Source organism: Coregonus lavaretus, assembly GCF_964263955.1.
Source record: "Coregonus lavaretus genome assembly, chromosome: 12".
Classification (NCBI taxonomy): domain Eukaryota; kingdom Metazoa; phylum Chordata; class Actinopteri; order Salmoniformes; family Salmonidae; genus Coregonus; species Coregonus lavaretus.
In genome coordinates, this window is record NC_139999.1 from 20152456 (window position 1) to 20164506 (window position 12051).

Here is a 12051-nt window from a genome sequence, read left to right on the forward strand (position 1 = left end):
TTGTTATCATAGTATATTTAAGTAATAAGGCCCGAGGGGTGTGGTATATGGCCAATATACCACGGCTAAGGGCTGTTCTCATCCATGACGCAACGCGGAGTGCCTAGATATAGCCCTTAGCCGTGGTATATTGGCCATATACCACAAACCCCCGAGGTGCCTTATTGCTATTATAAACTGTCTACCAACGTAATTAGAGCAGTAAAAAAAAATGTTTTGTCATACCCGTGGTATACAGTCTGAAATACCACGGCTGTCAGTCAATCAGCATTCAGGGCTCGAACCACCTAGTTTATAATGTAGTTTAGTGTGTGTTTGTTGTCACAGTATATTGTAGGTTAGGGTGTGTTCGTTGTCATAGTATATTGTAGGTTAGGGTGTGTTTCTCCTCAGTGCATTTTAACAACAACATTTCATGTGTCTTCTGAGAGTGCTGAGCTCCAGACTCACGAAGAGTGAAATATTTATGTGCGGTTTCATTTGTTATGGCTGTCATCACTGGGAGCTTTTAGAACAAATGCATGCTGTATTCTTCCATCACTCTCAAACCCTCTCTCAATATTCTCTCAGCTCCCTCGTTTTTCTCTTTCTCTGTTTCTCCCTCATCTCCCCTCCCTCTGTCCCTTTGCTCTCTTCAATTCAGCTCAAGTGATTTTTAGACACTTAATAACATATGGCCTCGGGAAGATGTTTTGGGGTGAGGGGGGGGGGGGGGGGTGCAGTACCCTCAGTACCCCTACTTCCTGTGGCTAGGCTGTGTATATATGCATGAAGTTTCTCTCTTCCTCAAATTGATTATGTTTGTCTCTCTCTCTTCCTTACTCCCCTTCTCTCTCTCTCTCTCTCTCTCTCTCTCTCTCTCTCTCTCTCTCTCTCTCTCTCTCTCTCTCTCTCTCTCTCTCTCTCTCTCTCTCTCTCTCTCTCTCTCTTCCCCTTCTCTCAGGTTCTCCTCCGGCCAGTGGAACAGGTACTCTGCAGATCCATCTGATAGATGTGAATGACAATGCTCCGGTGCTGATGCCCAAGGAGGCCCAGGTGTGTGAGCGCGCCAATCCCCGCTCCAAGGTCAACATCACAGCCTCCGATGCAGACGCTGACCCCCATGTGGGGCCCTTTGTGTTCGAGCTGCCCTCCTACCCCCCCAGTGTCCGACGCAACTGGACCGTCTCCCGGATCAGTGGTAAGACATGGGATCTCCACAAGAGGGGTAGTGTGTCATAGTTGAAATTCTGTAGTCCAACTTCTCCACACAGCCCCCCCCCCCCACCCCCCTTCTAGCTATGACTCTGCTGATGGCTACTTTATTGAGGAAAATGTAATAATAATAATATGCCATTTAGCAGACGCTTTTATCCAAAGCGACTTACAGTCATGCGTGCATACATATATATATTTTTTTGTGTATGGGTGGTCCCGGGGATCGAACCCACTACCTTGGCGTTACAAGCGCCGTGCTCTACCAGCTGAGCTACAGAGGACCACTATGTACTTACTAGGTTGTCCCACCTATCTATCTTAAGATGAATGCACTAACTGTAAGTCACTCTGGTTAAGAGTGTCTGCTAAATGACTAAAATGTAAATGCTGTTGATTTATATTGTCTAAATATTGTCTGATGTGGATGCTGGCTCCCTGTGTGTTTGCTGCTGTGTGACAGATGACATGGTGTGGTCTCAGGCTGATGGCCTGTGGTATAAAGGAGCTCTTATATGTCATATATGCATTATATTTGCATTATAATCCTTTCACAGCATTATGAGGCTGCGTTGAGACAATGACTTATTAATGACCCAAGCCCAGCTCAGCAAATCTCTACCATTGTGGCACGGAGTTGTCATAATGCTTCAGCAAATGTACATTACACCAGGGGTGTCGGTAGAAACAATATAAGTAACCTAATTTATGTCCCTCTAACTGCCCTGAATGCCTCTGCTGATCCTACAGCTATTGTATGCAGTAATCATGTGCCTATGAACCAGATGTATACTGTTAGCACTGAGCCGGTGTGCCCTATGAGGAAGTCCACTGTGTGCAGCTCACCCTGCACTAACATAAATAACATGAGCACATCTACAAGCAAAAAAACAAGTAAGCATCCCAGAAAAAAGTGCTCAAAATAGCCCACGTTAACATAGGTAGCTTAAGAAACATTAATATTCTGACTATCTCTGAAACTCACTTAGATAATACCTTTGATGATACAGTGGTAGCAATACAAAGTTATAACATTTACAGAAAAGATCGAAATGCCAATGGTGGAAGTGTTGCTGTTTATATTCAGAACCACATTCCTGTAAAGATTAGAGAGGATCTCATGTTAAATACTGTTGAAGTAATATGGCTACAGGTTAATCTGCCTCACCTAAAGCCCATTCTGGTGGGAAGCTGCTATAGACCACCAAGTGCTAACGGTGAGTATCTGGATAACGTGTGAAATACTTGATAATATGTGTGATATAAACAGAGAGGTATATTTTCTGGGTGATTTAAATATTGACTGGCTTTCATCAAGCTGCCCACTCAAGAAAAAGCTTCAAACTGTTACCACTGCCTGCAACCTGTAATGAATACTCAAACAGAGTGGTAAGATCCAATCGCAGAATTGCGATGCTTTATTAGAGTACAGACAAGGGAATAGCTTAATCGTAGTCGGGCGGGCTGTGGTCAAAACCGCGCCAGGCAGAGACAGGCAGAGGTACCAAGGGAGCGGGCGTAGTCGTAGTCGAGGGCACAGGCACAGGGTCAGAGTACGGTAATCACTGGGATAAACAAGCAGAGGATTAAGCAATACGGGGAGTCAAACATCAAGGCACAGGTCGGATACATGGGTAATCAAAAACAACAAACTCTCTCTCTTTCGGAACAAAACGCTTAGCAAGTCACAATGGAACAATACCTCGCACCGACTGAGCTTCTGAGCACACCTTATATCCTACACTAATTACTGACAGGTGTGCTCAGAACTCAGGTGAACCAGATCGAGTCTGATGACTCCCCCTCTCAGTAGATCGGGGAAGTGTCAGACTCTGTCTAGACCCAGCCAACCCCCGTCCCTTACAGTATCCCCCTCCCCAGGGCCGGCTCCTGACGGCCTTCTACCTCTACCGGGTGGTCTTCCTCTGGGTCGTGGTCCTGGATGATCTGGGTGTTCAGCGTGGAAGGTGGCCTTGAGAGCGGGGTCCAGTATGTCCTTAGCAGGGATCCAGGACCGTTCCTCAGGTCCATATCCCTCCCAGTCCACGAGATATTCGATGCCCCCTCGTCTCCGTCTTGACTCCAGTATCTCGTGGACTGTATAGGTGGTGTCCTGTTCATCCTCCAAAGGTGGTGTAGTAGGTTGTTGAGCAATAGGGGGGTACATCGGGCTATAGTGGACAGCTTTCAACAGGGAGACGTGGAACGTAGGGTTTATCCTGTAGTGTCGAGGGAGTAACAGACGGTAGGTGACAGGGTTAATACGTCTCAGTACCTTGAAAGGCCCGATGTACCTGGGTTGGAGCTTCTTGCAGCTCCGTCGGAACCGCAGGTCTCGGGTAGACAGCCACACTCGTTGCCCGGGTTGATAAGTGGGAGTAGGTCTCCGGCGTCGGTCGGCGTAGGTCTTTTGCTGTTGTGAGGCCTGACTGAGATGTTGATGGGCCGTCTCCCAGACCTGCGCACTCCGACGGAACCACTCGTCCACCGCCGGTACCATCCCGGGTGCGGTATCCCACGGGAACAGGGGTGGTTGATACCCTAGAACACACTGGAAGGGCGTTAGACGTAGGGAGGTGTGAGTGAGTGAGTTCTGAGCATACTCTACCCAAGGAAGGAATCGGCTCCACTCTTGCGGCTGCCGCGAACATTGTTGCCGTAGATACTTCCCAATTTCCTGGTTGAGCCGTTCTGTCTGCCCATTGGCCTGGGGATGATATCCGGAGGTGAGGCTCACTGAGATGCCCAAGCGTTCGCAGAAGGCCTTCCATACCCGGGATACGAACTGGGGTCCCCGGTCGGAAACAATATCCTCCGGAACACCAAACTGCCGGAACACCTGGTTAAACATAGTCTCCGCCATCTGAGTGGCGTTAGGTAAACGGGTCATGGGTACTAACCGGCACATCTTGGAGAATCGATCGATGACCACGAGAATTACAGTATGGCCCTCTGATTCTGGTAGGTCGGTAACAAAGTCCATAGCAATGTGCGACCAGGGTCGTTGAGGAGTTGGCAATGGCATCAGCTTACCCTCCGGTAGTGCTCGAGGCGCCTTGGACTGAGCACATACTGGGCAGGATAATACGTAGTCTCTGACGTCATCTGTGAGGGAATCCCACCAGTATTTTCGACTGATGAGTCGTGTCGTTCGAGTGATTCCGGGATGACCAGATCCTAGCGACGTGTGGCACCATTCCATCAGTTGAGGTCGAAGCGGAGCTGGTACAAACACCTTCGACACCGGGGTTTCTGGAGGGGCTGGTTCCGCTTGTAGGCTCTCCTGAATAGTGTCAACGATAGCCCACCTCACAGGACCAGCACGGCAACTCGTGGGGAGGATAGGTTCTGGTTCCACGGGTCTTTCCGCGCGCTCGAACCGTCGGGAAAGCGCGTCCGCCTTACAATTCTTGGACCCGGGAATATAAGAGACAGTGAATTGGAAACGGTTGAAGAATAGAGACCACCTTGCCTGTCGGGAGTTCAGTCGTTTAGCACTGTGAAGATACTCCAGATTGCGTGGTCAGTGAGCACTTGGAACGGATGATCTGCTCCCTCCAGCCAATGTCTCCACTCCTCCAGTGCTAACTTCACCGCCAGTAATTCACGATTTCCCACATCGTAGTTCTGCTCGGCCGGATTCAGCTTCTTAGAAAAAAAAAGCACAGGGTCGTGATTTGGGCGGCTCACCTTGGCGCTGGGATAGCACGGCTCCAACTCCAACCTCCGAGGCGTCCACCTCCACGATGAACGGCAAGGTAGGATCCGGCTGACATAAAATGGGAGCGGTGGTAAATCGTTGTTTCAATGTCTCAAAAGCCCGCACTGCCCCCTCCGTCCATTTCAGACCACGACCCTTGTAGCTGGTCATCGCCGACAGGGGGGCTGCGGTAGTGCTGAAATTACGCACGAACCGTCTATAGTAATTGGCAAACCCTAGGAATCTCTGGAGCTCTTTCACCGTCTGGGGTTGAGGCCAGTCTCGTACAGCTTGCACCTTGGATTCATCCAGTTGTACCCCGTCGGGAGTGAGTATGGCCCCAAGGAAGGAAATCGTAGTGACATGGAATTCACTCTTTTCGGCCTTCACGAACAGAGAGTGTTGTCGGAGTCGGTCCAGAACCTGTCGCACATGGGACACATGTTCACTCAGAGAGTTAGAGTAGATTAGGATGTCATCAATGTACACTATAACAAAGCGATCAATCAAGTCCCTGAAAATGTCATTCATGAACGCCTGGAACACAGAGGGCGCGTTAGTAAGTCCATAGGGCATGACACAATATTCATAATGTCCTTGATGGGTGATGAAGGCGGTCTTCCATTCATCCCCTTCTCTAATGCGCACCAGATTGTACGCACTCCTGAGGTCCAGTTTACTGTAGATGGAGGCCTGCCCCACCTGCTCGAGGGCTGCTGGAATCAAAGGAAGAGGGTAGCGATTTTTAATGGTAATATCGTTCAAACCTCGATAGTCTATACAAGGACGCAGTCCGCCATCCTTTTTCTTAACAAAGAAAAAACTGGATGCGGCGGGAGACGTAGATGGGCGAATGGCCCCTTGCTGTATTGCCTCATCAATATACTTGCTCATAGATTCTCGTTCCGGCTGTGACAAAGGGTAGATTCTTCCGCGAGGAGGTGTAGCCCCGGATAGCAGATCAATTGCACAGTCCCAGGCCCGATGCGGTGGTAACACGGTAGCCCTCTCCTTGGAGAACACCTGCGCGTAATCCTGGTACTCTGTAGGAACAACCGTAGACACCGCACCCTGCGCATCCTCCACAGTAGACGTTTTGCAAGGTAAATTGAGGCACTCTGCCCTACATACGTCACTCCAAGCCGTGATATCGCCAGATCTCCAGGAGATGACCGGATCATGGGTAACGAGCCAGGGGTGGCCGAGGACTAGCGGCTCCCGTGGAGCGGAGATGTCGAACAGAATGATGTTCTCATGGTGCAGGGAGCCCACTTGTAACTTTATTTCCTCGGTACGGTGCGTAATGAACCCAGTGCCCATGGGCTCACCGTCTAGTGCGTTGACTCGCAGGGGAGGTTGAATTGCGATAAGTTGAACTCCCAATTCCTCAGCGAGACCCACATCCATAAAACTGGCAGCCGCCCCGGAATCAATAAGACCTTCCAATCTGCGCACTCTCTCTCCAACAGATAAGGTAACTGGCACATACATTTGTTTAGATGTGATGTTGAAAACGTGAGTCTCACTCACCGGTTTGGCAGTTCCGAGGCGATATTCTGGGGTACGGTTTGGTCGTACCGGACATTGCCGAATGAAATGACCCGACTGACCACAATACAGGCATAGTCCGTCTTGCCGACGTTGTTGTCTCACCGAACCCTGTAGAGGTGACCGTCCCAGTTGCATAGGTTCCTCCTCAGATTCTCTCCTCCACTCTGACGATTGCGTAGGACCAGTGACCGAGGGCTCCCGGACTGTGGATACCTTGTGTTGCACTATCAGGTTATCAATAGAGATGGCGATGTTGATAAACTCATGTAGCGCAGTGATATCTCCCCGACAAGCCAACTCAGTCTGTACTTCTTTGCGCAGCCCTCTTCGGAAACGGTGAACAAAGCAGTCTCGCTCCATCCGCTACCGGCTGCTATAGTACGGAACTCTAAAGCGTAGTCGGCTACTGTGCGACGGCCCTGCTGAAGTTCGCATAGTTGGTCTCCCACGCTACGCCCAGATACTGGGTGGTCGAACACCTCTTGGAACAGTCTCTTAAACTGAACTTCCGCATTCAACTCGGGGACCTCAGCTGCCCAAAGCGCAGTAGCCCAATCCAGTGCTCTACCCGTTAGCAGAGAAATCATGAAATCCACCCTGCTACGGTCATCGGAAAACATAGTACGATTATACGACATATAAAGGGACGTCTGGAGTAGAAACCCCTGACATTTGCCAGGTTCCCCGTCGTACCTTGTCGGTAGAGAAATCGGAGGTGCAGGACGAGGACTGACCGTGCTCGGGGTGGTGCCTTCAGCCGCACCAGCGTAGTGTAGCTGCAGGAGTTCATCCATCCGTTTCTCCTGTATCTCCCATCGCCTCTGTAATTCCGCTGGATCCATGGTAAAGGCGAGGTATTCTGTAATGAATACTCGAACAGAGTGGTAAGATCCAATCGCAGAATTGCGATGCTTTATTAGAGTACAGACAAGGGAATAGCTTAATCGTAGTCGGGTGGGCTGTGGTCAAAACCGGGCCAGGCAGAGACAGGCAGAGGTACCAAGGGAGCGGGCGTAGTCGTAGTCGAGGGCACAGGCACAGGGTCAGAGTACGGTAATCACTGGGATAAACAAGCAGAGGATTAAGCAATACGGGGAGTCAAACAACAAGGCACAGGTCGGATACACGGGTAATCAAAAACAACAAACTCTCTCTCTCTCTCGGAACAAAACGCTTAGCAAGTCACAATGGAACAATACCTCGCACCGACTGAGCTTCTGAGCACACCTTATATCCTACACTAATTACTGACAGGTGTGCTCAGAACTCAGGTGAACCAGATCGAGTCTGATGACTCCCCCTCTCAGTAGATCGGGGAAGTGTCAGACTCTGTCTAGACCCAGCCAACCCCCGATCCCTTACACAACCTGGTTTAGGTTATCAGTTAACCAACCAGGGTAGTTACAAACAGCACAGGAATGAAATCATCAGCATGTATTGATCACATCTTTACTAATGCTGCAGAAATTTGCTTGAAAGCAGTATCCAGATCCATCGAATGTAGTGATCACAATATAGTAGCTATATCTAGGTCATACAATACGTTTTGTAGTGATTCTTATGTTGTTGATGTAAATAATAGTTGTTGGTCCGTGGTGTGTAATGAGGAGCAAACAGACACTGCACTTGACACATTTATGAAATTGCTTATTCCAGTTACTAATAAGCATGCACCCATTAAGAAAATGACTGTAAAAACGGTTAAATCCCCATGGATTGATGAGGAATTGAAAAATGGTATGGTTGAGAGGGATGAGGCAAAAATAATGGCAAATAAGTCTGGCTGCACAACCGATTGGCAAACGTATTGCAAATTGAAAAATCATGTGACTAAACTGAATAAAAAGAAGAAGAAACTACACTATGAAACAAAGATAAATGACATAAAGAATTATAGTAAAAAGCTTTGGAGCACCTTCAATTACATTTTGGGAAAAAAGGTAAACTCAGCTCCATCATTCATTGAATCAGATGGCTCATTCATCACAAAACCAACTGATATTACCAACTACTTTAATGATTTTTTCATTGGCAAGATTAGCAAACTTAGGCATGACATGCCAGTAACAAACGCTGACACTACATATCCAAGTATATCTGACCAAATCATGAAAGACAAGCATTGTAATTTTGCATTCCATAAAGTGAGTGTGGAAGAGGTGTAAAAAGTATTGTTGTCTATCAACAATGACAAGCCACCGGGGTCTGACAACTTGGAAGGAAAATGACTGAGGATAATAGCGGATGAAATTGCCACTCCTATTTGCCATATTTTCAATTTAAGCCTACTAGAATGTGTGTGCCCCCAGTCTTGGAGGGAAGCAAAAGTAATTCCGCTACCTAAGAATAGTAAAGCCCCCTTTACTGGCTCAAATAGCCGACCAATCAGCCTGTTATCAACCCTTAGTAAACTTTTGGAAAACATTGTGTTTGACCAAATACAATGCTATTTTACAGTAAACAAATTGACAACAAACTTTCAGCATGCTTATAGGGAAGGACATTCAACAAGCACAGCACTTACACAAGTGACTGATGATTGGCTGAGCGAAATTGATGCTAAAAAGATTGTGGGGGCAATTTTTTTAGACCTCCGTGCGGCTTTTGACATTATCGATCATAGTCTGCTGCTGGAAAAAAAGTACCTGTGTATTATTCTGTATGTATTTGCATGTACTATATCTCTACCAGTACTGCTCACATGGCCACAGATGACTACAGTAAAACTCCGGAGTGGTCAACTGTTTATTTCTACACCACCGCACTTCAAGCAGTGACTGGACATTGTGTCTGTGTGACTATGTGCAGGTGACTATGCCCAGCTGAGACTGAGGATTCCCTACCTGGATACAGGGGTGTATGATGTTCCCATCATCGTGTCGGACTCCGGGAACCCGCCCCTCTCTAACAGGTCCACTATAAAGGTCAAGGTGTGTCCATGTGATGACAACGGAGACTGTACTACCACCGGAGCTGTGGCTGCCGCCGGACTGGGGACCGGAGCCATCATAGCCATACTCATCTGTATCATCATACTGCTTGGTGAGTATAATACACATTTACACACACACGCCTGTGCTGTAGGAGTCATTGTCTGTATCAACATACTACTAGATACTGTAAGTATATCATGTACATTACACACACAACCTCTGATATATCCCTTTTCACTTCATGTCTGGGGTGTTGTGTTGTGTGTGTTGTGTGTTGCAGTCCTGGTGCTGGTGTTTGTGATGTGGATGAAGCGCAGGGAGAAGGAGCGTCAGGCCAAGCCCCTGTTGATCGACCCAGAGGACGACATCAGAGACAACATCCTGAAGTATGACGAGGAGGGTGGAGGAGAGGAGGACCAGGTCAGTGTTATACACATTACACATGCACAAGGCTTCATCTAACAACACAGCCATACAGTTGATGGCGGTGATGATGATGATGATGATGGTGACAACAATGATGATGTGAAGACGATGATGATTATGATGATGAAGATGGCATATTTAATTACTGTGATTGCACTCAGACACTTCCTCAGTCATTCTTACAGTCCCTCTGAGTCTCCTTCCTTGCTTTGTGTTGCAGGACTATGACCTTAGCCAGCTGCAGCAGCCTGAGTCTCTGGAGCATATCATCAGTAAACCAGTGGGGGTGCGCAGGGTGGACGAGAGGCCCATCATCGCTGAGTCCCAGTACCCCGTCAGACCCAGCCTGCCCCACCCTGGAGACATCGGAGACTTCATCAACGATGTACGTTAACTATTAGACATCAGACGTAATTTATCTCAAAAGACTGTATAAGTGTTCTAATGTTTGAGTTTCTATACTAAAGAACAATCACAGTAACAGCACAGTTCATAACAATCACAGTAACAGCACAGTTCATAACATTCACAGTAGCAGCACAGTTCATAACAATCACAGTAACAGCACAGTTCATAACAATCACAGTAGCAGCACAGTTCATAACAATCACAATAACAGCACAGTTCATAACAATCACAGTAGCAGCACAGTTCATAACAATCACAGACGCAGCACAGTTCATAACAATCACAGTAACAGCACAGTTCATAACAATCACAATAACAGCACAGTTCATAACAATCACAGTAACAGCACAGTTCATAACAATCACAGTAGCAGCACAGTTCATAACAATCACAGTAGCAGCACAGTTCATAACAATCACAGTAACAGCACAGTTCATAACAATCACAGTAGCAGCACAGTTCATAACAATCACAGTAGCAGCACAGTTCATAAAATCACAGTAACAGCACAGTTCATACCAAACTTAGCAACAAGCATGCCATCAGTATAATCACTATTGCCTTCCTCTCCTCAGTGTTAACTAACCCTCTCTGTCTCTCTCTCTCTCTCAGGGTCTGAGGGCGGCGGACAACGACCCCACAGCCCCGCCCTATGACTCCCTGCTGGTGTTTGACTACGAGGGCAGTGGCTCCACGGCCGGCTCTGTCAGCTCCCTCAACTCCTCCAGCTCAGGAGACCAGGACTACGACTACCTCAACGACTGGGGCCCCCGCTTCAAGAAGCTGGCAGACCTCTACAGCGGGGGAGACGACGACTGAGAGAGGGGTGTGGTGGGGTACGGAGGGGGTCCGGGGGGAGGGGTTGGGGTCAGATGCTCCTCGAAACCACAGGCAGGGCCCAAGCAGTACCACATGAGATATTCCCATAGTAGACCAGTGAGGAGAGGACAGAACCTAAGAGACTGTTCTAGAAGACGGCCTGTGACCTCACCAGGTTCTGCTGCTACTCTATTCTGGCTTTTTTAGTGGCAAGTTTTTTGTGTGTTTTGTTTCTTACTCTACTGGACATCGAGCTATCTGGGGTTGCGAGACACTTCTGAGAGACAGCAGTGTTGACGCTCGTTTGGCTTGGATGATGAAAAGGAACATGACAAACTCATCTCCTTTTAGTTTAACACTGAACACAATGTACAGAAAGACACTCACTTTCTCTCTCTCAACTTGAATTTCCTTAGAACAGAAGCACTGTTGTTTTATAAAGTGCCTTTTGTGGTGTGTTTTTTATTGGACTCCTGCTATCTCAGGGTTGGTTGCCATTGGAGTAGTTTCGAGTGGCACACTCCCTTGTAACCTCCACGCTCCCCCAACCTTCATATGAGTCCCTCTCCTCTTCTCTCTGGTGTCGAAAAATAACTGCTGTGCCCAGCAGCAACACAGACAAGAGAACCACACAACGAGGGCTGGCTGGAGGTTAAGATCAGTTAAACTCCCTTTGGAGCGTTTTGGGGAAGTACTACTAAAGCAACCCTCTGTCAGTGAGACCTGATACATCACTGGGCTGATCGAAGCCTTACCCAAGCATCATCCGGTCAACACAACAACACACTGACATTGGATGTGTGTATGTGTGTCTGTTTTTATAAATGTGGGGGGTTTCTAACAAACAGAGAATGCCTGCCTTTCCTCTGTGAACTCATGAGTCCAGGAGCCTTTACGTTCAGACGCTTGCCTGCCATGTACGGTTTTGTGTTGCTTTCCACACTGTAAAGCTTATGTAGGCATGATCTGAATAGTGAGACAGTATAACACAGTAAGACTTGAAATGGCTTGAAAAGAATG

The 12051-nt window shown here is 47.9% G+C and overlaps 1 protein-coding gene across 1 annotated transcript in view; it reads left to right on the plus strand.

Annotated features, from left to right (window-relative positions):
• The window catches only part of LOC311137899 (cadherin-4-like), a gene marked incomplete at both ends in the record, with an annotated part of 368521 nt that extends 357490 nt beyond the window's left edge, over positions 1 to 11031 (plus strand). The window contains 5 exons of the mRNA XM_084172505.1: positions 944 to 1180; positions 9254 to 9487; positions 9659 to 9798; positions 10025 to 10189; positions 10825 to 11031. Of these exons, the coding sequence (XP_084028631.1) occupies positions 944 to 1180; positions 9254 to 9487; positions 9659 to 9798; positions 10025 to 10189; positions 10825 to 11031 (983 nt within the window). The remainder of the gene's footprint in view (positions 1 to 943; positions 1181 to 9253; positions 9488 to 9658; positions 9799 to 10024; positions 10190 to 10824) is intronic.
• Between the last annotated feature and the right edge of the window lie 1020 nt (positions 11032 to 12051).